Below are 26,914 nucleotides of genomic sequence, written 5' to 3'. Positions count from 1 at the left end.
GAAAACTAAAGAAATTTGGCCTGTCCCCTAAAGCCCTCACTAATTTTTGTAGATGCACCACAGAAAGCATTCTTCTAGGGTGCATCACAACCTGGTATGGAAGTTGTCCTGTCCAAGACCGAAAGAAGCTACAGAAGATCGTGAACATGGTGCAGCACATCACACAAACCAATCTTCCATCTGTGGACTCACTTTACACCGCACGCTGTCACAGCAGTGCTGCCAGGATAATCAAGGACATGACCCGCCCAGCCAACACACTTTTCGTCCCTCTTCCCTCCAGGTGAAGGCTCAGGAGCTTGAAGACTCGTACAGCCAGATTTGGGAACAGCTTCTTTCCAACTGTGATAAGACTGCTGAACGGATCCTGACCCGGATCTGGGCCATACCCTCCAAATATCTGGACCTGCCTCTCGGTTTTTTTGTACTACCTTACTTCCCATTTTTCTATTTTCTATTTATGATTTATAATTTAAATTTTTAATATTTACTAATTTTAACTATTTTTAATATTTTTAATATTTAATATTTGTAATCCAGAGAGTGTGAAGCGCAGAATCAAATATCGCTGTGATGATTGTACGTTCTAGTACCAATTGTTTGGCGACAATAAAGTATAAAGTATAGTAGTTTTTCTATGGTTTTCTATGGAAGTCAATGGTAACTTGCAGGAGGCTGGTAGCTGGTTAACTGTAAAGAGAGGGTGAGAGAAGAGGCAGCCATTGCACAGAACCTCTGTGGCTGTTTCCCTCAATAATAAATGTAGCACACTGAATATCATTGGGGGAACACCCTACCAGGGGGAAGGCTCAGCAACCAGGTCTCTGACACTGAACATGTCTCTGTGGCTCAGAGAGGAGGGGTGGGGGGGGGGGGGTAAATAAGAGGAGTGCAATCGTGATAAGGGATTCCATAACTGGAGGAGCAGACAGGATATTCTGTGGACGAGAAAGAGAATGGTATGTTAGCTCCCAGGGGGCAGGGATGTCCCAGCAGTCTAAAGTATACAATTGGAAGTTGTAGTACATATTGGGACCAACTCAAAGGTAGAACAAGGGATGAGATCTAGAGAGAGAATATAAGGAGTTAGGTAGAAAGCTGAAAAACAGGACCTCAAAGGTAGCATCTCTGGATTGCTACCTGTGCCATGAGCAAGTGAGGGTAAGAATAGGATGATTTGGCAGAAGAATGAGTGGCTGAGAGGTTGGTACTGTGACAAAGTTTCAGATGTCAGGATCATTGGGAACCCTTTTGAGGAAGGTATGACCAGTATAAAAAGGATAGATTACACCCGAACTTGAGCGGGACCAATATCCTTGGAGGCAGGTTTGCTAGAGCTGTTGGGCAAGGTTTAAACTAATTTGGCAGGGGGTTGGAAACTGGAGGGATAGGACTGAGGATGGGGCAGTTGGTCTACAAGTAGATGCAGTGTGTAGTGAGACTGTTAGGAAGAACAGGCAGATGGTGATAGGGCAAGATTGCAGTAGGTGGGATGATCCCACAAGACCATATAGGAGCACAATTAGGCCATTTAGCCCATTAAGTCTGTTCTGCCATTTCATTATGGCTGATCCATTTTCCCCTCTCAGCCCCAATCGCCTGCCTTGCCCCCATATCCCTTCATGCCCTGACAAATCAAGAATCTATAAACCTCTGCCCTAAATATACATGAAGACTAGGTCTCCACTGCTACCAATGGCAATGAATTCTACAGATTTGCCAATCTCTGGCTAAACGAATTCCTCATCTCCATTCCAAAAGGACACCCCGCTATTCTGAGGCTATATCCTTTGGTCTTAGACTGTCTCACATAGGAAACAGCCTCTCCACATTCACTCTATCAATACCATTCGATAGGTTTCAATTAGGTCGTCCCTCATTCTTTTGAGTTCTAGTGAATACAGGCCCAGATCAATGAAATGCTCTTCGTATGACAAGCCATTCAATCCTGGAATCATGAATTGAATGCTAACATCACTTTTGCCTTCCTCACCACAGCCTCAACCTGCAAATTAACCTTTAGGGAATCCTGTACAAGGACTCCCAAATCCCTTTGTGTCTCAGTTTTATGTACTTTCTCTCCATTCAGAAAATAGTCAACTCTTTCATTTTATATGCATGACCATACACTTGCTCACATTGTATTCCATCTGCCACTTCTTTGCCTGTGAACTGAAGTGTAACATGGGGATAAAAATGTAAAGGATGATGAATACAGAACTGAATGTGTTATATTTGAATACATGCAGTATACAGAATAAGGCAGGTGATCTTATAGCACAATTAGAGATTGGCAGGTGTGACATTGTGGGCATCACTGAGTGGTGGTTGAAAGATCATCGTTAATAGCAACACACACAAAATGCTGGCGGAACTCAGCAGGCCAGGCAGCATCTATGGAAAAGAGTAAACAGTTGACATTTCGCAGCGAGACCCTTCATCACAGTTGGAGGAAAAAAGATGTGTTGCTTGGATTTCCAGCATATGCAAATTTTCTCTCATTTGTGATAAATAATATCCCAGTTAGCCTGACTTCAGTGATTGCGAAGATGCTGGAGTCCATAGGATGAAATTTTAGAGTACTTGGAGAAACATTATAAAATAAGATAATGTCAGAATGGTTTTCTCAAGGGGAAACTTTGCCTGACAGACCTATTGGAATTTTTTGAGGAAATAACGGGTAGGACAGACAAAGGAGAGTCACTGGATGCTACTTTCTTAGATTTTCAGAAGGTCTTTGGCAAGGTGCTGCACATGAGGCTGCTAAACAATACAACAGCCCATGGTATCCCAGGAAAAATACAAATATGACTGGAAGATTTGCTCACTGGCAGGAAGTGAAGGGTAGGAATAAAGGGTTTTTTTTTTCTGGTTGGCTGCCTGTTTGACAGGGGTCGATGTTGGAAACTGTTCTTTTCATGTTATATGTCAATGATTTGGATGACAAAATTGATGGCTTTGTGGCCAAGTTTGAAGATGATATGAAGATATGTGTATGGGCAAGTTGTGTTGAGGAACCAGTGAGTCTCCAGAAGGACTTGGAAAGATTAGGAGAATGGACAAAGAAGTAGCAGATAGTGTTGGGAACTGTATTGTCATGCACTTTGGTAGAAGGTTTAAAGGCAAAGTCTACTTTCTAAAGGGAGAGAAAATTCAGAAATTAGAGCTAGAATATGGAATAGTACATCACAGGAACAAGCCATTTGGCCCACAAATTTGTGCCTAACCAATTAAATTAATAATCATGGCTAAATAATTTCTTCTGCCTACACAATATCCATATCCCTCCTTTTTTTATATGCAGGTGAAAAGGAGGATTCCCCAAAGGTTAACTTGCAGGTTAAGTTGCTGGCAAGGAAGGCAAATGCAATGTCAACATTCACTTTGCGAAGACTACAAAATAGATACTTCACTGAGGAAATTACAGTGTCACAGTAGTATTACAAGTGCACAGATATACAAATATCAAAAGAGAAGAAAGTATAAAAAAAATTACCTCAAACAGTCGAAGAGGAGGGGGTTCATCACTTCCCCGGCTATAGGTTGACTCATTACAGAGCCTAATGGGAGACGACAAGAATGACCTCATCTAGCACTCTTTGGAGCAGTGCAGTTGGCTTAGACTATTACTAAAGGTGCCCCTCTGTACACCAAGGAGGCATGAGGACAAGAAGCATTGTTCAGAATTTCCAGGATTTTCCATAGGGTCCCTTGTTCTACCACAGCCTCCAGTGTGTCCAGTTTGACTCCTATAACAGAGCCAGCCTTTCTAATCAGTTTATTGAGCCTGTTGACATCACCCCTGTTGATGCCATTGCCCCAGCACACCACTGCATATAGAAGTCTGTACTGGCGACAACAGTGAAAAAGAGGCCTGCATACTCCAAAGGACCCAAGTCTCCTCAGGAAATAGAGGCGACTCTGGCCCTTCTTGTACACAGCCTCTATGTTACTGCTCCACTCAAGTCAATCATCCAGGTGCACTCCCCAGTACTTGTAGGTCCTCACCACATCCATGTCCTCACCATCAACAGGGAGCAATGCAAGCTTAGTCTTCCTTCGTCTTACTAATATTGAGCTGCAGATAATTCAGCTTGCACCATTTGACAAGTCCTCCATCAGGGCCCTGTATTCATTCTCCCATTCTCCTTTTATACATCTAACTATTGCTGAGTCATCAGAGAATTTCTGCAGATGACATGACTCAGTGTTGTATCTAGGGTAAACAGAAAGGGAACCAAGACAGTCCCCTGTGGGGGTTTCAGTGCTGCTTATAGCCTTGTCTGAAGCTGAAGGATGTAATGCTAAGGCTTTATAAAGCATTGGTCAGACCACACTTGGAGTATTCTGAGCAGTTTTGGGCCCCATATTTTAGGAAAGAGCTGTTCGTGTAGAAGAGGATCCATAGGATTATTTGAATGATCTGGGAATGAAAGGACTAACATACAAGGAACATTTGATGGCTCTGGTCTGTACTCACTGGAGTTTGGAAGAATGAGGGAAGTATCTCACTGAAACCTAGCAAATATTGAAAAGCTTACATAGAGTGGATGTGGAGAGGATATTTTCTAGAGTGGGGGGAGTCTAGGTCCTGAGGGCACAGCTTCAGAATAGAGAGACATCTTTTAGAACAGAGATGAGGAGGAATTTATTTAGCCAGAGGGTGGTTAATCTGTGGAATTCATTACCAAAGACGGCTATGGAGGCTAAGTTATTGGGTATACTTTATGCAGAGATTGATAGATTCTTGATTAGTAAGGGCATCAAAGGGTACGGGGAAAAGGCAGGTGAATGGAGTTGATAAGGAAAATAAGTAAGTCATAATGAAATGATGGAGCAGACCTAAAGGGCTGAAAGGCCTAAGCCTTGTTGGACAATCAGCGAACAGGAAAAGAATCAGTCTCATTTTCTGAGACTGTCCTTGCAGGTGCCATATTGAGAACTGTTTTATGAACTGATTCTTGCTCTCGGATATCTTAATCAGAGCAACTGAACACGGACACAAAGAGTTTCTGCTAATGATAAACCTCGAGCCATTGTCAAATAAGAACCTGTTTGCATAAAATGGGAGAAGCAATTTCCTCATCTAGGCCCAATGCCTTTGTCACCCAGTTTGACTAGTTTGAAACAGTCAGAGTTGAAAAGAACAGTAGTCACATGGTACGAAGTTGAAGGTGAAGGTGAACAATACTGCTTGTAGTCCGAGGCTACATCCAATGAGTATTTGACACAGGTCAGTCAGATGACCAAGCCAACAAAACTGAAAGGTCATAGACTGACATGATAAGGAAAAGTATAAAAATAGATGATTTGGGGAGCTCTGCGGAGGCCAACCATCATCAACATGGAGGACACCACATCAGAACATAGACTTCTTTCCCGGGTATTACCTTTTCTATTCTTTGACTGTTCACGAGGATCAGGGAGACTTGGTAGGTATGCACACAGGTAGTTGGTTATGTAAATTTATGTGCTTTATAGCTGAGACAAAAAAGGTACTTTTCAATAAATACAGATCTTCTCTGTGCCTGACTGATCATTATTACTAAGGCGTAAATCCTTGTAACAATCTGCTCCTATGTCTTATGGTGTTCTGATCCAAAACACCCCTGGTTAACAACCTCCAGGCAGAAGATGCTCCACATTTTACCACCCTCCACCTTCCATAGGCAAGCTACTTCTGAACTCACACAGCCGTGTTTCCCTTTCCCTGGATCCCATGCCTCCTGACTTTCTGAATAAGCCTACTATGCAGCATCTTATCAAACACCTTAGAAAATTCCAGATACACTGCACCGTCTTCTCTACCTTCATCAATGTGCTTTGTCATGTCCTCAATTAATTCAAGCAGGATCATGAGGCATGACATGCCCCTCACCAAGCCATGCTGACCATTTCTAACCAGGTTATGCTTTGACAAATAAATCCTGTCTCTGAGAAACTTCTCCCATAATTTGCCCACCACTGAAGTAAGACTCAATACTCTATTATTCAAAAATCAGATTTAATATCACTAGAATATGTTGTGAAATTTCATGTTTTGTAGCAGCAGTGAAATAAATAACCAAATTACAATAAGCACTTATAAAAAAAAGTAGGGCAAAGAGAGGTAAAAAAGTACTAAGGTAGTGTTTATGAGTTTATTGTCCATTCAGAAATCCAATAAGGTAGCTGAAGGGAAGTCACTGAGTGTATGTCTTCAGGCTCCTATACCTCCTCCTTGATTGTTAGCAATAAGAAGGCATGAGTTTATGACCTTCTGCAGCTTTTCCCAATCATGTGCAGAGTTCCTTCCATACCAGATAGTGATGCAACCAGTTAGAATGCTCTCCCTGGTACATCGGTAAAAATTTGCTCGTCTTGGGTGACATACCAATCTCTTCAAATATAGCCTTCCTTATAATTGCATCAATATGTCAGGCCCAGGATAGATCCTCAGAGATGTTGACACCCAGGAAGTTCAAACTGCTCACCCTTTCCACTGCTGATTCCTCGATGAGGATGGGTGCGTTACCTCGACTTGTCCTTCCTGAAATCCACAATCAATTCCTTAGTCTTACTGACACTGAGTGCAAGGTTATAGCTGTGACAACTCCCAGGGTCATCCCTTCTCTTTACTGAACAAAGGAATAACATTTATAACATCTGCCAACCTCCAATTATCTGGTACTACTCCTGTACCCAGTGAGGATGCAAGGATCATCTCAAGATTCAGCAATCTTTTCCCTCAGTTCCCGTAGTAAACTAGAGTATATCACCAGGGACTTAGTGGCATGCAAAAGTTTGGGCACCCCGGTCAAAATTTCTGTTACTGTCAATAGCTAAGCAAGTAAAAGATGAACTGATTTCCAAAAAGCATAAAGTTAAAGATGACACATTTCTTTAATATTTTAAGAAAACTTTTTTATTTCCATCTTTTACAGTTTCAAAATAACAAAAAAGGAAAAGGGCCCGAAGCAAATGTTTGGACACCTTGCATGACAGTACTTAGTAACACTCCCCTTGGCAAGTATCACAGCTTGTAAATGCTTTTTGTAGCCAGCTAAGAGTCTTTTAATACTGGTTTGGGGGATTTTCACCCATTCTTCCTTGCAAAAGGCTTCCAGTTCTGTGAGATTCTTGGGCCATCTTGCACGCACTGCTCTTCTGAGCTTTATCCACAGATTCTCGATGATGTTTAAGTCAGGGGACCGTGAGGGCCATGGCAAAACCTTCAGATTGCACCTCTTGAGGTAGTCCATTGTGGATTTTGAGGTTCATTATCCTGTTGTAGAAGCCATCCTCTTTTCATCTTTGGCTTTTATGATATCAGACTTTTCCTCATGTCAATGTCCCTCTGACTGGTGAATACTGAAGCAAAGTATTCATTGAGGACCTCCTCTAGCTTTTCCAATTCCAGGCATATTTGCTCTTCTATAGCTAATTAGCCCTACCCTCAGTAATCATCCTCCTATTCTTCACATACATGTAGAAGAAATCCTAGGGTTTTTCATTAATCCTACTTGCCAACGCCTTCTCACCAAAGTCCATTCTTAACCTCCTTCCTGGCTAACTTTTAATGCTAAAACACTGTCTGACCCTTGTTTCTTAAACCTTAAATAAGCTTCTTTCTTCCTCTTAACTACATGTTCCACATCCCTTGTCAATCATGGCTCTGTAAGGCTACCATCCTTTCCCTGCTTCATGGGACAAACTTAACCAAAACCCCATGCAAATACTCCCTAAACAACCTACATCTTTCCATTGTGTATTTCCCCCAAATACATCCATTCCCATTTTATCCTCCCAAGTTTCTGCCTATAGCATCAAAATTCACCCTCCCCCACTAAAATACTTTCCCATACTGCCTGTCCCTCTCCAAATCTATGGTAAAGGTCAGGGCTGTGGTCACAGTCTCTGAAATGGTCACCCACTGAGAGATCTAACACCTAATCTGGTTTGTTTCCTAGCACCAGATCCAGTATAGCTTCCCCTCTCGTACATCTAACTACATATCGTGTCAGCAATCCTTTCTGAAAACACCTAACAAATTCCACTCCATCTTAACCTTTTGCACTAAAGAGGTAATAATCAATCTTCAGGAAATTGGAAGTTACTGATGACAACAACGCAGTTATTTTTGCACCTTTCCAAAATCTGCCTCCTAACCTAACTCAGAGTCCGCTGCAGTCGGGTGCTTCCAATGGTGTGGCATTGGCAAGTTTGCGGCGCTTGGAGGCTCACGGCAGGGAGAGTTTCTCACTTCTACCATCTGCGTGAGATGATGAGGCTATCGGAACTTTGAGATTTTTTTTTACCGTGCCCATGGTCTGCTCTTTATCAAATTACTGTATTGCTTTGCACTGTTGGAACTATATGTTATAATTATGTGGTTTTGTCAGTTTTAGTCTTGGTTTGTCGTGTGTTTCTGTGATATCATTGTGGAGGAACATTGTATCATTTTTTAATGCATGCATTTCTAAATGACAATAAACGAAGACTCAGTGTCCTCATAATCTAATCGAATAATCTAATCTAACCTGTTCTTCAGTGTCTTTGTTAAAGGCAAGTATGAACGCAAATAGTTCTTTAAGCTGTTAACTATATATTTTCATTTAATTTTGTATTGGTTTGACTCTGGTCTAAAATCAAAGACTGGCATAACAAAGCCAATAGATAACTTATCTAGATTTAACAATTTTCTCCTATTTTTTTTTAAGCTTATGGACTTTGTTTGTGATCCAAGAGTCGAGAAGCTTTTAGACCAAAAGGAAACAACCTCTCCAGTATGAGTGCTAAAACATTAACTTCTAAATCACTCTTCCCATATGATACTTAACCTGCTGAGTATTTTTCAGCATCTATAGTATTTTGTGTATTTGTATCAATCTTTAACAATACTAACCCAAGGTCAGGACTGACTATTAATTGCACGGCCTTTATTCACTGCCAACCATTATTTGAAAACACATGCATTTGTGAAATTATGCTTTCACATCTTTAACTGCCATAAAACCAAAAAAAAATCACTGTTATGCAAGAAATATGCCAACCACTGTGCAACAAGCTCCCCACGACAGTACAGCAACAATTCTCAAGATTCGATACAAGAGGAACCTCCCCTGATACAGTGGTGTCAAGAAAACAACCTCTACCTCAATGTTGCAAAAACAAAGAAGCTAGTTGTGGACTACAGGAGGAAGGGAGACAGACTGGACCCTATTTACATCAATGGATCTGGGGTTGAGAGGGTGAACAGTTTTAAGTTCCTCAGCATAAACATCACTGAGGATCTCACATAGTCAACAGTGCCTTTTTCACCTCAGACAGTTGAGGAAGTTGGTATGGACCTCCAAATCCTAAGAACTTTCTACAGGGGCACAATTGAGAGCATTCTGACTGGTTGCATCACTGCCTGGTATGGGAACTGTACTTCCCTCAATCACAGGAATCTGCAGAGAGTGGTGCAGACAGCCCAGCACATCTGTAGATGTGAACTTCCCACTATTCAGGGCATTTACAAAGACATGTATGTAAAAAGGGCCCAAAGGACCTTTGGGGACCCGAGTCACCCCAGCCACAACTGCTCCAGCTGCTACCATCCCGGAAACGGTACCGTAGCATTAAAGCTAGAACCAACAGGCTCCGGGACAGCTTCTTCCACCAGGTCATCAGACTGATTAATTCATGCTGATAACTGTATTTCTATGTTATATTGACTGTCCTGTTGTACATACTATTTATTACAAATTACTACAAATGGTACATTTAGATGGAGACATAAAGATTTTTACTCCTCATGAAGGAAGTAAGAAATAAAAGTCAATTCAATTAAATACCTTAGAATAGCGAATAAACTCTTCTCGGGCTTCCAGCCGGGTACAGGTATCAATTATAATTGATGTTTCGATGACAAACTCTGCCACCTTCATCAGTTATAATTGATATCCGAACATGGCTGAAAGCCTAAGAAGAGTTTATTCGTCATATACACTGGGAAAGCACTAGATCCTTTTTCATCTTGGAATAGCGTCATGAAGTATTTGTATCAATCCAAGTCAACTAGAGATCAATAATGGCCAAAGGCAAAGAGAGAGGATGAGTAATGGGGTGAACAGTAGAATAGAACCCTTGGAGCTCAGCAAGCAGAAGCCAGTCAAAATCATTAAGCTTCTAGCACTAATCAGGTTACAATGAAGCTGATGCTGCTTAGGAAGAATAAATGATAGATGAGATATAGAACTTGTCACAGTTCTGGGTCAAGCAGAATATTTATGCCTCAACAGGCAGAAAGTAAGTAATGAGACTGCAGTCCACTTTTTTAATGTTTTCATGCAAAAATCTAGTGGTAATAACTAAGGGATTGCACTACAGAAGGGTCTAAACTCTGCATAAGGCATGCAGTAATGATTAGTTACCAAGTTGCCTTGACGACTGATTTGCTCAAAAGTTGTAGCCCTACTCAACGGCACAGAATATAGACTATCTGGGAATCTGACTCCCGAATTTCAACACTGGTACAACACAGCAAAGTGAGATTAATTACACTGGAACTAAATTAACATGTCAAATCCAAAAAAGCAAAGTTCTTAGTGAAAAGACAATAAATAGCGGCAGACGTAAAGGCAAAAGTACAATCTATTGTTTGTTCCATAATGAGACTTCACCCCCAAAGATAATTGCACTCATCTGAAGGTCCAACTGCTCCGATTGATCAGACCCAGACTCGTGTCCCTTTACACATATACAAAGAATTTTAATAAATTCTACTTGTGCCTCTATATTTTGTCACAAGACAAACACATAACTTTAAATCATGCACAAATCACAAATCCAAACAAAGCGATTAACAAAGATGGTGCTCAGCAATCTAAGTCCTACTTTCAAATTTGGGTTAGTACTAAAGGTGACAATTTCTCCTGGCAAGACATTCTTTAATTCTTACCTCTTGTAACAGATCAGCTTGTTCGATTGCCTTGAGTACATTCTTCTTTGACGTCTCCTGAACCTCACCTCCTAACAGGAACTCATCCAAGATAAAATAAGCTTTTTCAAAGTTAAAGATAATGTCGAGCTCACAGACCTTCAAAAAGTGGAAATAAAGATAAATGTGTTACCCAAGTGTAGATACTACAATGTAACTGTATTTAGAACTCAGTCCAGGTAACTTAATTTCAGTAATTCATTTATTCTACTCAGACAGTTACCAATTTAATTAGCTGTGTATGATCACATCAGATATTTCACACAGCACCAAATAATAAAAGATAAATTTCTAGGGTGCATGTAAAAGCGCATAATTACAATGAGCATTGTTATGTTTTACTTTCTTTTTAACATTGTGAAAAATGAAATATGAGAAACATAGTAATTACTTCCAAAAGTAGTTCCATGAAGAAAGTATTAAGAACTTTGGCATCTTTGAAAACAGGTAAATCAAATGAAATTATTTCCAGGTACTAAAAGGTATGGGAAAAAATTGGAGATTCACAATGTAATTTTTCAATCTTCCCTAGCTACGAGAGAAACAACACTGAACACCTAGGAGAATTCTAAAACGTGGATGCTAAAGACAGAAAGGGAGAAGACAATTATAGGCAATTAGTAACTTCAGTGATGAATAAATTACTGCAACCTATCCTTACGAACAATATAAACATCCATTAAGAAAAGCATAAACTAATCACAGTCAACAAGGATCTGTTAAAGGAAGGTAATGCCTAACAGATATGACTTAATTTTTGTTTGGGTGCATGAATTTTAGCAAGGATTTGATACAATCCCAACTTGACAAGCAAATCAAAAAAGAAAATCTAAGGAAAAATACTAACAGTAGGAATTTAAAGACAATTTGATGGCAGGAAACTAGAAGGTTGGTACGAGAAAGTGACACAGCTCAGTATCCTGAACTTTTCTTTGTGAATAGCTATTAATGATTTAGAGCAAGTGTGCAAGGCATGGTAAAGTTTGCAGTTGATTCCAAGTCTGATCACAGTTCTCATTCATGAATGGGTTACATGAATGCAAATTGAATTTAATCCTGAGAAATAGAAACAGATTTCGCAGGACAGCAGAGTTTTGACCTGACCCAGTACCTGAGCAATCATTTTGCCACTCATTATTTTTGGTGAATACACAAATGTATGACCAATAGTCTGACAAGTCTTACTTACAGAATCATACTGTACAGACAACATACCTGACTCTATTATCACAATTCTTGGATACATTGTTTTCCATTGGCAAAAGAGATTGAGAAGAAACACCTCCAGCAAATTGAAACTTAATTGTTATACATGGAAGATGTAGCATTCTTCACTGTAGGGTCACTTTCCTGGCTCAGTCATGATAGAAAGTGAAGAATACAAATGATGATAACCATTCCTATTAGTGCTGCCATATTTAGTCAAAAAGGACAGTGTCAGGTCGGTTCTGCTGTTGTCTTCATCAATTGCCACATACCTAAACCAGCAGCTACGTCTTTCAAAGTTCCACCAATTTCACTCAGTATTGGTGCCACCAAGTCATATTGGGCAAGATACAATTACTATGGTAAAGGTTTGTATTTCAGTGAATGGCAAAAGTTTCCTTCTTCCTCTATTGCACAGCATGAGGACACCCTAGGGACATAAATAAGGTAATAGTACTTGTACCAACTGCCTTGAAGGCTCTTTCCAGTCAGTGAAACACAGTAGTCCAAGAATTGTGACTAGGGAGTCTGGTACATTGTCTGCACAACGCAATTCTTAGTCTGCAGGTCAACTCTCCTGCTTTAAATAACATCATAATGATCTAAGAAGAAGATGCATCAATGGAGAGACAAATGAGCGTGATTGTTCCGATGAGTGGTCAGTGACCTGAAATAGATTCCACTCTCCACATTTGCTATCTGCCCTGCTAAGTATTCCTAGTGCCCATTCTGATGTTGCATTGTGAGAAATTTAATGAAAACCTTGCTTTGAATTAAGATTAAATACGAGAGATTCTATAGACGCTGAAAATCTTGAGCAGCACATACAAAATGCTGGAGGAACTCAGCAAGTCAGGCAGCATCTATGGAGGGGAATAAACAGTCCTGATGAGGGTCTTGGCCCGAAATTATTCCCATCTATATGACATGCTGAGTGAGTTTGTTCCTCCAGTATTATATTAATGCTTTGTATTAAGACTTTTCTTTACCAAAATCACCACACAACACATATAGGGATAAACTGCAGTTAAGGAAGGCTGATGTCAGATGTGCAATGAATTTAAGTATTTCAACTCACACTTCCAAAATACTTGTCTAGAAGTTCAACATAACGATGAATAATCTCAAGTGTTATGAGCTCATTGTCCTGGTCCTCAATAGCACAGCAGAAATAAAGACTTGCATACCTATACAAACAAAACAGTTTGATCACTTATTATTAAATCCATTGCATGATTGCCTCTGTACCCCATCAAATGACAGATTTTTTTTTAAATACTTTATTTTCAAAATTTTCAAAAAACAATAAAATCAACAAGAACATATAAGCTCAGACGTGTGAAAATAAAATGAGCAAAAAAAAAGAAAAAAAAGGACATAACATTAGAGAGATGCCTGCTGTACAGAGTGCTCAAAAGTGCTAAACATTAAGTCTCAAATGAGGACCATGAGAGATTAGCTGAGGGAAGATTGTTCATCTGCCCCCGGCCTCGTCTAGGTAGGCAAGAAATAGATCCCAGATAGCCAAAAATTTTATAACTGAATTGGTTCTCAAGAACCTGAATCTCTCTATCTGTATGACTGAGATCATGTCAGCCATCCATCTCCAGAAGGAAGGGGAGAGGATGATTTCCATTCCCTCAAGATAAGCCTTTTAGCAACAGTCATCCCCAGCATCAGAGACTGTTGTATGGCTGTAGAGAAGCATAGACTGGATTGCGAACAGCCAAAGATGGTGAGACCAGCTTCCAAGGGGAAGGTTTAAAAAGGAGAGGAACTTCCAACGGTCTTTTTTAAAATCAGAGCAAGAGGCTGAGAATGAAGGAGTAAAGGAATCTTGGAGAGAAGTCATTTTTTTTTTACACTGCTCGGGGAAAAGAGGTTAGACTGTGCAGGCGCGTGACGTAGAGCACCAAAGGTTTAAAAAAACATCACCATATACAACGGGCAGCGGAGTGAGAAGGAGCAGAGTGGGACGGCTTTGGCTCAACAGGCTTCGGCGTGAACAGGCAGAGGATTTTTGTTTTTGTTTGTTTAGAGTAGAGAGAATGCCAGGCAGGATGCTGGAATACTCCTCTTGAGGATGTGGGAAGTCAGGGAGACCTCTAGTGTCCCAAATCACAAATTTACCACATTATCATCACATTATCACAAATGACCTGACTTGGACCAACCAAGCAGAGTCCACTGCCAAGAAGGCCCACCAGCGCCTTTACTTCCTGAGAAAACTAAAGAAATTTGGCCTGTCCCCCAAAACCCTTGCTAATTTTTATAGATGCACCATAGAAAGCATTCTATGGAAGTTGTCCTGTCCAAGACCGGATGAAGCTGCAGAAGATCGTGAACACAGCGCAGCACATCACACAAACCAATCTTCCGTCCGTGGACTCACTTTACACCGCACGCTGTCATAGCAGTGCTGCCAGGAGAATCAAGGACACAACCCACACAGCCAACACACTTTTCGTCCCTCTTCCCTCTGGGAGAAGGCTCAGGAGCTTGAAGACTCGTACGGCCAGATTTGGGAACAGCTTCTTTCCAACTGTGATAAGACTGCTGAACGGATCCTGACCCGGATCTGGGCCATACCCTCCAAATATCCAGACCTGTCTCTCGGTTTTTTTGCAGTACCTTACTTTCCATTTTTCTATTTTCTATTTGTGATTTATAATTTAAATTTTTAATATTTACTATCGATTTGTAATTCAGGGAGCGGGATGTGCAGAATCAAATATCACTGTGATGATTGTATGTTTTAGTATCAATTGTTTGGCAACAATAAAGTATAAAGTATAAAGTGTCCCTGACAATGACACCTGCAAGAAGTGCATCCAGCTGCAGCTCCTGACAAACCGCATTAGGGAACTGGAGCAGTAGCTGGATGACCTCCGGATCATTCGGAGAATGAGTAGTTTATAGATACTAGCTTCAGGGAGGTAGTTACGCTGAAGGAGCAGTGCACAGGTAATTGGGTTACCGTCAGGTGGGGGAAGGGGAAAGGGCAGGCAGAGCAGGGTTCCCCTGTGGCCATTCCTCTCAACAACAAGTATACCGATTTGGATACTGTTGGGGGGGATAACGTACCTGGGACAAGCTGCGGCAGCTGGATCTCTGGCACTGAGTCTGGTTTTGCAGTGCAGAAGGAAGGGTGGAAGAAGAGGAGAGCGGCAGTGATATGGGGACTCGATAGTTAGAGGTATAGACAGGAGGTTCTGTGGTCATGACAGAGACTCCCGGATGGTTTGTTGCCTCCTGGGTGCCAGGGTCAGGGATGGCTTTGATCGCAAGCACAGCATTCTGAAGTGGAAGGGTGATCAGCCAGATGTCATGGTGCACATCAGTACCAATGACACAGGAAGAAAGAGTGAGGAGGTCCTGAAGAGTGAGTATAGAGAAGTTGGTAGGACATTAAAAAGCAGGACCTCGAGGGTGGTATCTCAGGATTGCTACCTGTACCACGTGCCAGTGAGGGTAAGAGTAGGATGCTCTGGCGGATGAACACGTGGCTGAGGAACTGGTGTAGGGGGCAGGGTTTCAGATTTCAGGATCATTGGGACCTCTTCTGGGGCAGGTGGGACCTGTACAAGAGAGACAGGTTACACCTGAACTACAAGGGGACCAATATCCTTGCAGGGAGGTTTGTTGGTGCTAATGGGGAGGGTTTAAACTAGATCTGCAGGGGGATGGGAACCAGAGTGCCAGAGCAGATAGTGGAATGGGAGTGAAAATAAATGATGTTAAAAGTTCATGCGAAGTCACAAATAGAAGGGTTGTGAGTGGTGGTAATAATCTTCTGAGACGTGTCTATTTCAATGCAAGAAGTATTGTGGGGAAGGCAGACGAGCTGAGGGCGTGGATTGACACATGGAATTATGACATTATAGCCATTAGTGAAACTTGGCTACAGGAGGGGCAGGACTGGCAGCTTAATGTTCCCCGGTTCCGATGTTTCAGACATGATACAGGCAGAGGAATGAAGTGGGGGCAGGGGGGGTGGCATTGCTAGTCAGGGAAAATGTTACAGCAGTGCTCAGGCAGGACAGATTAGAGGGCTTTCTACCGAGGCCATATGCGTGGAGCTGAGAAACAGGGAAGGTATGACCACATTAACGGGGTTGTATTATAGACCACCCAGTAGTCAGCGAGAATTGGAGGAGCAAATCTGCAGACAGATAGCAGACAACTGCAGGAAACATAAAGTTGTGATAGTAGAGGATTTTAATTTTCCACATATTGATTGGGAATCCAATACTGTTAAAGGTCTAGACGGGTTAGAGTTTGTAAATTGTGTTCAGGAAAGTTTTCTAAATCAATATATAGAGGTACAAACTACAGAGAATGCAATATTAGATCTCCTATTAGGAAATGAGATAGGACAGGTGACAGAAGCGTGCGTAGGAGAACACTTAGGTTCCAGTGATCATAACACCATTAGTTTCAACTTGATCATGGATAAAGATAGATCTGGTCCTCGGGCTGAGGTTCTAAACTGGAAAAAGGCCAAATTGGAAGAAATGAGAAAGGATCTAAAAAGCGTGGATTGGGACAGGTTGTTCTATGGCAAGGTTGTGATTGGTAAGGAGAAATTTTGAGAGTGCAGAGTTTATATGTTCCTGTCAGGATTAAAGGCAAAGTGAATAAGAATAAGGAACCTTCGTTCTCAAGGGATATTGGAACTCTGATAAAGAAGAAGAGAGAGTTGTATGATATCTATAGGAAACAGGGAGCAAATAAGATGCTTGAGGAGTATAAAAAGTGCAAAAAAAAACTTAAGAAAGAAATCAGGAGGGCTAAAAGAAGACATGAGGTTGCTTTGGCAGTCAAGGTGAAAGATAATCCAAAGAGCTTCTACAGCAAAAGGATAGTAAGGGATAAAATTAGTCCTCTTGAAGATCAGAGTGGTCGGCTATGTATGGAACCAAAAGAAATGGGGGAGATCTTAAATGGGTTTTTTGTGTCTGTATATACTAAGGAAACTGGCATGGAGTCTATGGAAATAAGGCAAACAAGTAGTGAGGTCATGGAACCTATACAGACTGAAGAGGAGGAGGTGCTCGCTATCTTGAGGCAAATCAGAGTAGATAAATCCCCAGGACCTGACAGAGTATTCTCCCGGACCTTGAAGGAGACTAGTATTGAAATTGCAGGGGCCCTGGCAGATATATTTAAAATGTCGGTATCTACAGGTGAGGTGCCAGAGGATTGGGAGATAGCACATGTTGCTCTGTTGTTTAAAAAAGGCTCTAAAAGTAATCCAGGAAATTATAGGCCGGTAAATTTGACATCAGTAATAGGTAAATTATTGGAAGGAGTACTAAGAGATAGGATCCACAAGTATTTGGATAGACAGGGACTTATTAGGGAGAGTCAACATGGTTTTACGCGTGGTAGGTCATGTTTAACCAATCTATTGGAGTTTTTCGAAGAGGTTACCAGAAAAGTGGATGAAGGGAAGGCAGTGGATGTTGGCTACATGGACTTCAGTAACGCCTTTGACAAGGTCCCGCATGGGAGGTTAGATAGGAAGATTCAGTCAATAGGTATACATGGAGAGGTAGTAAATTGGATTAGACATTGGCTCAATGGAAGAAGCCAGAGAGTGGTAGTGGAAGATTGCTTCTCAGAGTGGAGGCCTGTGACTAGTGGTGTGCCACAGGGATCAGTGCTGGGTCCATTGTTATTTGTCATCTATATCAATGGTCTGAATGATAATGTGGTAAATTGGATCAGCAAATTTGCTGATGATACAAAGACTGGAGGTGTAGTGGACAGAGAGGAAGGTTTTCAAAGCTTGCAGAGGGATTTGGACCAGCTGGAAAAATGGGTTGAAAAATGGCAGATGGAATTTAATGCAGACAAGTGTGAGGTTTTGCACTTTGGAAGGACAAACCAAGGTAGAACATACAAGGTAAATGGTAGGGCACTGAGGAGTGCAGTAGAACAAAGGGATCTGGGAATACAGATACAAAATTCCCTAAAAGTGGTGTCACAGGTAGATGGGGTCGTAAAGAGAGCTTTTGGTACATTGGCCGTTATAAATCAAAGTATTGAGTTTAAGAGTTGGAATGTTATGGTGAGGTCGTATAAGGCATTGGTGAAGCCGAATTTGGAGTATTATGTGCAGTTTTGGTCACCAAATTACGGGAAGGATATCAATAAGGTTGAAAGAATACAGAGAAGGTTTACAAGGATGTTGCTGGGACTTGAGAAACTGAGTTACAGAGAAAGGTTGAATAGGTTAGGATTTTATTCCCTGGAGCGTAGAAGAATGAGGGGAGATTTGTTAGAGGTATATAAAATTATGATGGATATAGATAAAGTGAATGCAAGCAGGCTTTTCCCACTGAGGCTAGGGGAGAAAAAAAACCAGAGGACATGGGTTAAGGGTGAAGGGGGAAAAGTTTAAAGGGAACATGGAGTGGTGGGAGTGTGGAATGAGCTCAGATGAAGTGGTAAATGTGGGCTCACTTTTAAAATTTAAGAAAAAACTTGGACAGGTACATGGATGAGAGGTGTATGGAGGTATATGGTCCAGGTGCAGGTCAGTGGGACTAGGCAGAAAAATGATGCGGCACAGCCTAGAAGGGCCAAAAGGCCTGTTTTTGTGCTGTAATGTTCTATGGCTCTATCTTTTATAGCCCTTTGAGTACCAGTCAGATATTTTGGACCAAAAGCCAGTCAGCAAAGGGCAAAACTAAAAGGTGTGTGACAACTTTATAACCACACTATTTTACATCTTTTGAAGAAAATTCAAAATGATGAATAAAAACCAATAATATTGACATCTGCATCCAATATTCAACCAATATGTTGTTAGCAGTACAATCTTTTATGCGGTGATGTGCTGGGGCAATGGCATCACAGGTGATGCTAACAGCCTCAATAAACTGATTAGAAAGGCTGACTCTGTTCTACCACAGTCTCCAGTGTGTCCAGTTTGATTCCTGTAACAAAGGATCCTACAGAAAATACTGGCAATTCTGGACAATGTTTCTCACCCTCTGCATACCACCTTGGCTGAATAGAGGAGCACTGTTAGTAATAAACTAGGACAACTGTGCTGCTCCAAAGAGCATGATACGACGTCATTTTTACCCTCAGTCATTAGGCTCTGTAAACGACTCAATCTATAGCTGAAGAAGTGAAAACAACCCCCTCCCCGTTAGACTTATTAACCTCTTTACCACACCCTGATTGCAGACACCCTGTGCAATACTACCAGCACTTCTTGTCTGGATAGTGGGAATGCACACCCATTACTGTAAAAGTGCAAGGATTATCGGTATGAACTTGGAAATCTTATAATCTTTGACATAAATCTTTATTTTTAAGGCAACTTTTTTTTTATTCTTTCTTACTCCTCTTCTAATATCTTGTATATCTGTGTACTTGTAATGCTACTGTGAAACTGTATTGAAACGTATAAAATCCTAAAGGGATTGGACAGGCTAGATGCAGGAAGATTGTTCCCGATGTTGGGGAAGTCCAGAACAAGGGGTCACAGTTTGAGGATAAAGGGGAAGCCTTTTAGGACCGAGATTAGGAAAAACTTCTTCACTCAGAGAGTGGTAAATCTGTGGAATTCTCTGCCACAGGAAGCAGTTGAGGCCAGTACATTGGCTATATTTAAGAGGGAGTTAGATATGGCCCTTGTGGCTACGGGGATCAGAGGGAAGGCTGGGGCGGGGTTCTGAGTTGGATGATCAGCCATGATCATAATAAATGGTGGTGCAGGCTCGAAGGGCCGAATGGCCTACTCCTGCACCTATTTTCTATGTTCCTATGTTTCTATCAAAGTCAATTTTAAAGTTTCACACTTAAATTCTCTATGAACATAGCAAATCAAATGTAGTTATTCACATGTTATGTGTTCTGAAAGCTGCTAATACACCTACATTTATGAAAATTTGTATCACATTTTTTGATGTGGCAGGGTATTTAAAGCACATGGTCAAGTAACATTCAACTGAAGGACGTGGATAAAGCTGCTAGATACACTTCTTATGTGTAACACACGTGATGGAAAAAAATTAGAAAGCACCCTAAAGAACTTTGACAAATCAAACTAACTAAATTTAACAGTTTCCTGATGTATACAGCACCCAACCATGACTTAGGAACAGAGTTTGTGCCAAATATCATTTATAACTCTCCTAATTTTTATTCTCCCAAGCTCTCAAATTCCTGGAAAAGCAGCAAGGAAGTACTAACTATTTGAAATACTTGTCAATTCTGTGATAAGGTCTTAAATTTCCATCTTCCCTCGAAGGAACGGACATTGAACTATTCTGATTCAGTGAAGGAAGATGCCTCTCTCACTTGCACAAGTAGAAAGATTCAAGATTATATTTCGTAGTGTTTAAATTATCCTGTGCATCACATCAGAAGCTCAGAATAAATTTCAAAGGGCAATTTAATTGAATAAGTTTTCTGAAAGATCAGTCATTAATCAAAATGAGACTTGTGCTTTCTAAATTTCAAATAGAATAGAATATCTTGGGCCACCCTGCCCCCAACTTAAGGTTATAGGAATACAGCAAACATCTTGAAAAATGAAATAGCTTAGTTGGATTTTCAACTAATCATTTTAACAAGAATATTGATGTCCTTTCTCAAAGTCCATAAGACCATAAAACCAAGGAGCAGAAGTCGGCCATTCGGCCCATCGAGTCTGCTCCGCCATTTTATCATGAGCTGATCCATTCTCCCATTTAGTCCCACTCCCCCGCCTTCTCACCATAACCTTCGATGCCCTGGCTACTCAGATACTTATAAATCTCTGCCTTAAATACACCCAATGACTTGGCCTCCACTGCTGCCCGTGGCAACAAGTTCCACAGATTCACCACCCTCTGACTAAAAAAATTTCTTCACATTTCTGTTCTGAATGGGTGCCCTACAATCCTTAAGTCATGCCCTCTCGTACTAGACTCCCCCATCATGGGAAACAACTTTGCCACATCCACTCTGTCCATGCCTTTCAACATTCAAAATGTTTCTATGAGGTCTCCCTTCATTCTTCTAAACTCCAAGGAATACAGTCCAAGAGTGGACAAACGTATCTCATACGTTAACCCTCTCATTCCCGGAATCATTCTAGTGAATCTTCTCTGTACCCTCTCCAACGTCAGCACATCCTTTCTTAAATAAGGAGACCAAAACTGCCCACAGTACTCCAAGTGAGGCCTCACCAGCGCCTTATAGAGCCTCAACATCATATCCCTGCTCCTATACTCTATTCCTCTAGAACTGAATGCGAACATTGCATTCGCCTTCTTCACCACCGACTCAACCTGGAGGTTAACCTTAAGGGTATCCTGAACGAGGACTCCCAAGTCCCGTTGCATCTCAGAACTTTGAATTCCCTCCTCATTTAAATAATAGTCTGCCCATTTATTTCTTCTGCCAAAGTGCATAACCATACACTTCCCAACATTGTATTTCATTTGCCACTTCTTTGCCCATTCTTCCAATCTATCCAAGTCTCTCTGCAGACTCTCCGTTTCCTCAGCACTACCGGCCCCTCCACCTATCTTCGTATCGTCAGCAAACTTAGCCACAAAGCCATCTATTCCATAATCCAAATCGTTGATGTACAATGTAAAAAGAAGCGGCCCCAACACGAACCCCTGTGGAACACCACTGGTAACCGGCAGCCAACCAGAATAAGATACCTTTATTCCCACTCTCTGTTTCCTGCCAATCAGCCAATGCTCTATCCACGTATGTAACTTTCCCATCATTCCATGGGCTCTTATCTTGTTAAGTAGCCTCATGTGTGGCACCTTGTCAAAGGCCTTGTGAAAATCCAAATATACAACATCCACTGCATCCCCCTTGTCTAGCCTACTTGTAATTTCCTCAAAAAATTGTAATAGGTTCGTCAGGCAGGATTTTCCTTTAAAGAATCCATGCTGAGTTCTGCCTATCTTGCCATATGCCTCCAGGTACTCTGTAACCTCATCCTTGACAATCGACTCCAACAACTTCCCAATCACTGATGTCAAGCTAACAGGTCTATAATTTCCTTTTTGCTTCCTTGCCCCCTTCTTAAGTAGCGGAGTGACATTTGCAATCTTCCAGTCCTCCGGAACCATGCCAGAATCTATCGACTTTTGAAAGATCATCGCTAATGCCTCCGCAATCTCCACAGCTACTTCCTTCAGAACACGAGGGTGCATTCCATCTGGTCCAGGAGATTTATCTACCTTTAGACTATTCAGCTTCCTGAGTACTATCTCTGTCGTAATTGTGACTGCGCACACTTCTCTTCCCTGCCACCCTTGAGTGTCCAGTGTACTGCTGATGTCTTCCTCAGTGAAGACTGATGCAAAATTCTCGTTCAGTTCCTCCACCATCTCCTTATCTCCCCTTACAATTTCTCCAGCATCATTTTCTATGGGTCCTATATCTACTCTCATCTGACTTTTACTCTTTATATACTTGAAAAAGCTTTTAGTAGCCTCTTTGATATTATTTGCTAGCTTCCTTTCATAGTTAATCTTTTCCCTCTTAATGACTTTCTTAATTTCCTTTTGTAAGCTTTTAAAAACTTCCCAATCCTCTGTCTTCCCACTAATTTTTGCTTCGTTGTATGCCCTCTCCTTTGCTTTAACTTTGGCTTTGACTTCTCTTGTCAGCCACGGTTGCATCCTTTTTCCATTTGAAATTTTTTTCTTTTTTGGAATATACCTGTCTTGCACCTTCCTCACTTTTCGCATAAACTCCAGCCACTGCTGCTGTGCCATCTTTCCCGCCAGTGTCCCTTTCCAGTCAACTTTGGCCAGTTCCTCTCTCATGCCACTATAATTTCCTTTACTCCACTGAAATACCGACACATCAGATTTCAGCTTCTCTTTTTCAAATTTCACAGTGAACTCCACCATGTTATGATCACTGCCTCCTAAGGGTTCCTTCACCTCAATCTGTCTAATCACCTCCGGTTCATTACACAATACCCAATCCAGTACAGCCGATCCCCTAGTGGGCTCAACAACAAGCTGTTCTAAAAAGCCATCTCGCAGACATTCTACAAATTCTCTCTCTTGAGATCCAGTGCCGATCTGATTTCCCCAATCCACTCCCATGTTAAAATTGCCCAGAATTATCATAACACTGCCTTTCTGACAAGCCTTTTCTATTTCCTGTTGTAATTTGTAGTCCACATCACTGCAGCTGTTTGGAGGCCTATAAATAACTGCCATCAGGGTCCTTTTACCCCTGCGATTTCTTAGCTCAATCCATAAAGATGCTGCACCTTCCGATCCTATATCACCTCTTTCTAATGATTTAATAGCATTTCTTACCAATAAAACCACGCCTCCCCCTCTGCCTACCTTCCTATCCTTCCGATACACTGTGTATCCTTGGACGTTTGCTCCCAGAGACTTGCATCCTCTAGCCACGTCTCAGTGATGGCCACAATATCATACCTGCCAATCTGTAGCTGTACGACAAGCTCTTCCACCTTATTCCTTATGCTGCATGCAGTATAGCACCTTAAGGCCAGTATTTGGTACCTTTCGCTTTGATTTCACTGCAACTTCATTGCCCTGCATCTCATCCCAATGGCTACAAATTTGCCCCATCACCTGTCTGTCTTTCCTGACATCTTTACTGCTCACTATTTTAGATTTATTTCTGTTTTCCCCTTCCTCCACTCTATCATTCCGGTTCCCATCCCCCTGCCAAATTAGTTTAAACCCTCCCTAACAGCTCTATTAAACCTTCCCGCCAGGATATTGGTCCCCTTCGGGTTCAGGTGTAACCTGTCCATTTTGAACAGGTCATACTTCCCCCAGAAGAGATCCCAATGATCCAAGAATCTGAAGCCCTGTCCCCTGCACCAATCGCTCAGCCATGCATTCATCTGCCTGATCCGACTATTCTTGCCCTCGCTAGCACATGGCACAGGTAGGAATCCTGAGATTACTATCCTGGAGGTCCTGCTTCTCAGCTTCCTTCCTAACTCCCAGAAATCTCTCTTCAGGACCTCCTCCTTTGCCCTATCTATGTCATTGGTACCAACATGTACCAAGACAACTGGCTGCTCACCCTTCCCCTTCAGAATATTCTGGACCCGATCCGAGATATCCCGTACCCTGGCACCTAGGAGGCAACACACTATGCAGGTATCTCTATCAGGCTCACAGAATCTCCTGTCCGTTCCCCTGACTATGGAATCCCCTATGACTACCGCATTCCTCTTCTCCCTCGTTCCCACCTGCACACAGCGCCAGGCTCAGTGCCAGAGATCCGGTCACCGTGGGCGTCCCCTGTCAGGTCATCCCCCTCAACAGCATCTAGAACAAAATATTTGTTGCTGAGGGGAACAGCCACAGGTGTGCCCTCCGCTATCCAGGCATTTCACTTCCCTCTCTTGACAGTGACCCAGTTTTCTGACCCCTGTAGCCTAGGACCCTGTAGTTCCCTGTAGCTCCTGTCTATCACCTCTTCACTTTCCTTGATAAGCAGTAGGTCATCAAGCTGCAGCTCCAGATCCCTAACACAGTCTCTGAGGAGCTGCATCTCGGTGCACCTGGCGCAGATGTGGCCATCAGGGAGGCTGGAGATCTCCCAGGATTCCCACATCTGATACCCTGAACAAAGTACTAACCCTGCAGGCATGCTATCTAATTCTACAGGAATGAAACAGGAAAAATAAGTCTACTCACCCACTTACCTCGCCAAACAGACAAACCGTTTAAACCGTTAGCTCGTACCGTTAGCTGTGAGAGCCCTGCTGTTCCTGTCTGTCTGGGCCAATTCGCGAAAGTGGCGGAGGGGGGAGAAGAGAAAAAAAAGAGTTGGTGCTTCGCTCTCGCCTCTTCCCATTTACCACCGAAGCCCATTGAAGTCAAAGCCCTACACTCTGCTACCACTCACTCCGCTGCCCGCTGTATAGGGTGGTCTCCTTTTTAAACTCTCCGTGCTGTCCTGTTATGTCACGCGCCTGCGCAGTTTCATCCTTCTTGCACTTGAAGAAGTTTTTTAAAAAACTGCCTTCCTTCAGAATTCAGCTCCCACGCCGCTCTGTAGTCCCGATCCAAAAGAAAGCTGTTGGAAACAATCTTCATTTTTAAACTCTCTGCGCTGTCCTGTTCTGTCACGCGCCTGCACAGTCTCGTCCTTCTTGCACTCGAAGAAGTTTTTTAAAAAACTGCCTTCCTTCAGAATTCAGCTCCCACGTCGCTCTGTAGTCCTGATCCAAAAAGTTTTTAACTTTTACTGGATAAAGTAAATGGGAAGGAGAGTTCAGGAGAAGTTACTAAAGTCTCCAGAACAAAGAATAAGAGAAAAAGGTGAGAAAGGGATAAGGATTTAACTTTAGGCAACAAGGAGACGAAACTGAAAAAGGTTTGAATATAGGATTAAAGGGGTTCTATCTGAATACACACAGTTAACAAAATAAGACAGATCATCCTGTAGCACGGTTAGAATTCAGCAAGTATGAAGTTGTGCGGCTTGTAAAAGGGCAATGTTATGATTGTCATGGGATATTCCAATACACAGGCAGATTGGAAAAATCAGGTTGGTTTTGGATACCAAGAGAAAGAATTTATTGAATATTTATGAAATGGCTTGCAGTCAAGCCCACTAGGGAAAAGGCCATTTTGGATTGCATTTTATGTAATGTCCCAGATTTGATGAGGGTGCTTAAGTTAAAGGAACCTTAGAAGGCAGTGATCATAATGATAGAGTTCACTCTGCAGTTTGAGAGGGAGAGGCTAAAATCATATGGAACAGTATTACAGATGCGTGAAGGTAATCACAGAGCAGATGGCAAAAATTGATTGAAAGAGGACACAGGCAAGGATGACAGTAACAATGGCTAGAGGTTCTGGGAGTAATTTGTAAGATGGAGGATTGGTTCATCCCAAAATGAAAGCATTCTAAAACTAGGATGAGGTAACCGTGGTTGATGAGGGAAGTCAAGGACAGTACAAAAGCAAGAGGGCATACAATATAGCAAAAATTACTGGGAAGCTAGAAGATTGGGGGAAGTTTAAAAAAACCACAACCAACAGAAGGCAAATAAAAAAAGCAATAAGAGAAAGGATGAAATATGAAGGTAAGCTAGCAATAATATAAGAGAGGATACCAAATGTTCTTTCGTATAAAGAACCAAAAAAAAGAGATAAGACCAGACATCACTGGATAATAATGTTGGAGAGATAGTAATGGAGAACAAAGAAATAGTGGACAAACAAAACAAGTACTTTGCACCAGCCTTCAGTGTGGAAGACACCAGCACTATGCCAGAAAGTCAAGAGTGATAGAATTGAGTATAGGCACTATTACTAAGGAAAAGGAGCTTGGGAAGCTGAAGTTTGAAGACAGATAAATCATCAAGACCAGATTAACTATACCCCAGTGTTCTGAAAGAGGTAGCTAAAGAGATTGTGAATGCATTAGTAGTGACCTTTCAGGAAGGGGTGGAGGCAAATTCTAGACCAGTTAGCTTGACTTTAGTGGCTAGCAAGGTGTTAAAGTACATTAAGGGTGAGGTTTCAAGGGCACTTGGAAGCACATGATGAAGTAGACCAAAGTCAGCATAGTTTTCTTAAGGGGTACCTTGCCTGACAAATCTGTTCAAAGTTCAAAGCTCACAGTAAATTTATGATCAAAGTACATATTTGCCACCGTGTATAACCCTGAGATTCACTTTCTTGCAGGCATATTCAGTAAATCCAAGAACCATAATAAAATCTGTGAAAGACTGCACCCAACAGGGTAGTCAAACAA

The 26,914-nt window shown here is 41.8% G+C and overlaps 1 protein-coding gene across 3 annotated transcripts in view; it reads right to left on the bottom strand.

Annotated features, from left to right (window-relative positions):
• LOC140199219 (AP-1 complex subunit sigma-2) overlaps window positions 1–26,914 on the bottom strand; it is a 102,814-nt gene that overhangs the window by 30,412 nt on the left and 45,488 nt on the right. For all 3 annotated transcript variants that reach the window (XM_072260913.1, XM_072260914.1, XM_072260915.1), the window contains exons 3-4: window positions 13,248–13,356; window positions 10,925–11,062 (exon numbers count right to left, since the gene is read on the bottom strand). In XM_072260913.1, coding sequence (XP_072117014.1) covers window positions 10,925–11,062; window positions 13,248–13,356 — 247 coding nt within the window. The remainder of the gene's footprint in view (window positions 1–10,924; window positions 11,063–13,247; window positions 13,357–26,914) is intronic.

The sequence above is a fragment of the Mobula birostris genome, chromosome 6, assembly GCF_030028105.1.
Source record: "Mobula birostris isolate sMobBir1 chromosome 6, sMobBir1.hap1, whole genome shotgun sequence".
Taxonomy (NCBI): domain Eukaryota; kingdom Metazoa; phylum Chordata; class Chondrichthyes; order Myliobatiformes; family Myliobatidae; genus Mobula; species Mobula birostris.
This window is presented reverse-complemented; position numbering and strand designations above follow the sequence as displayed.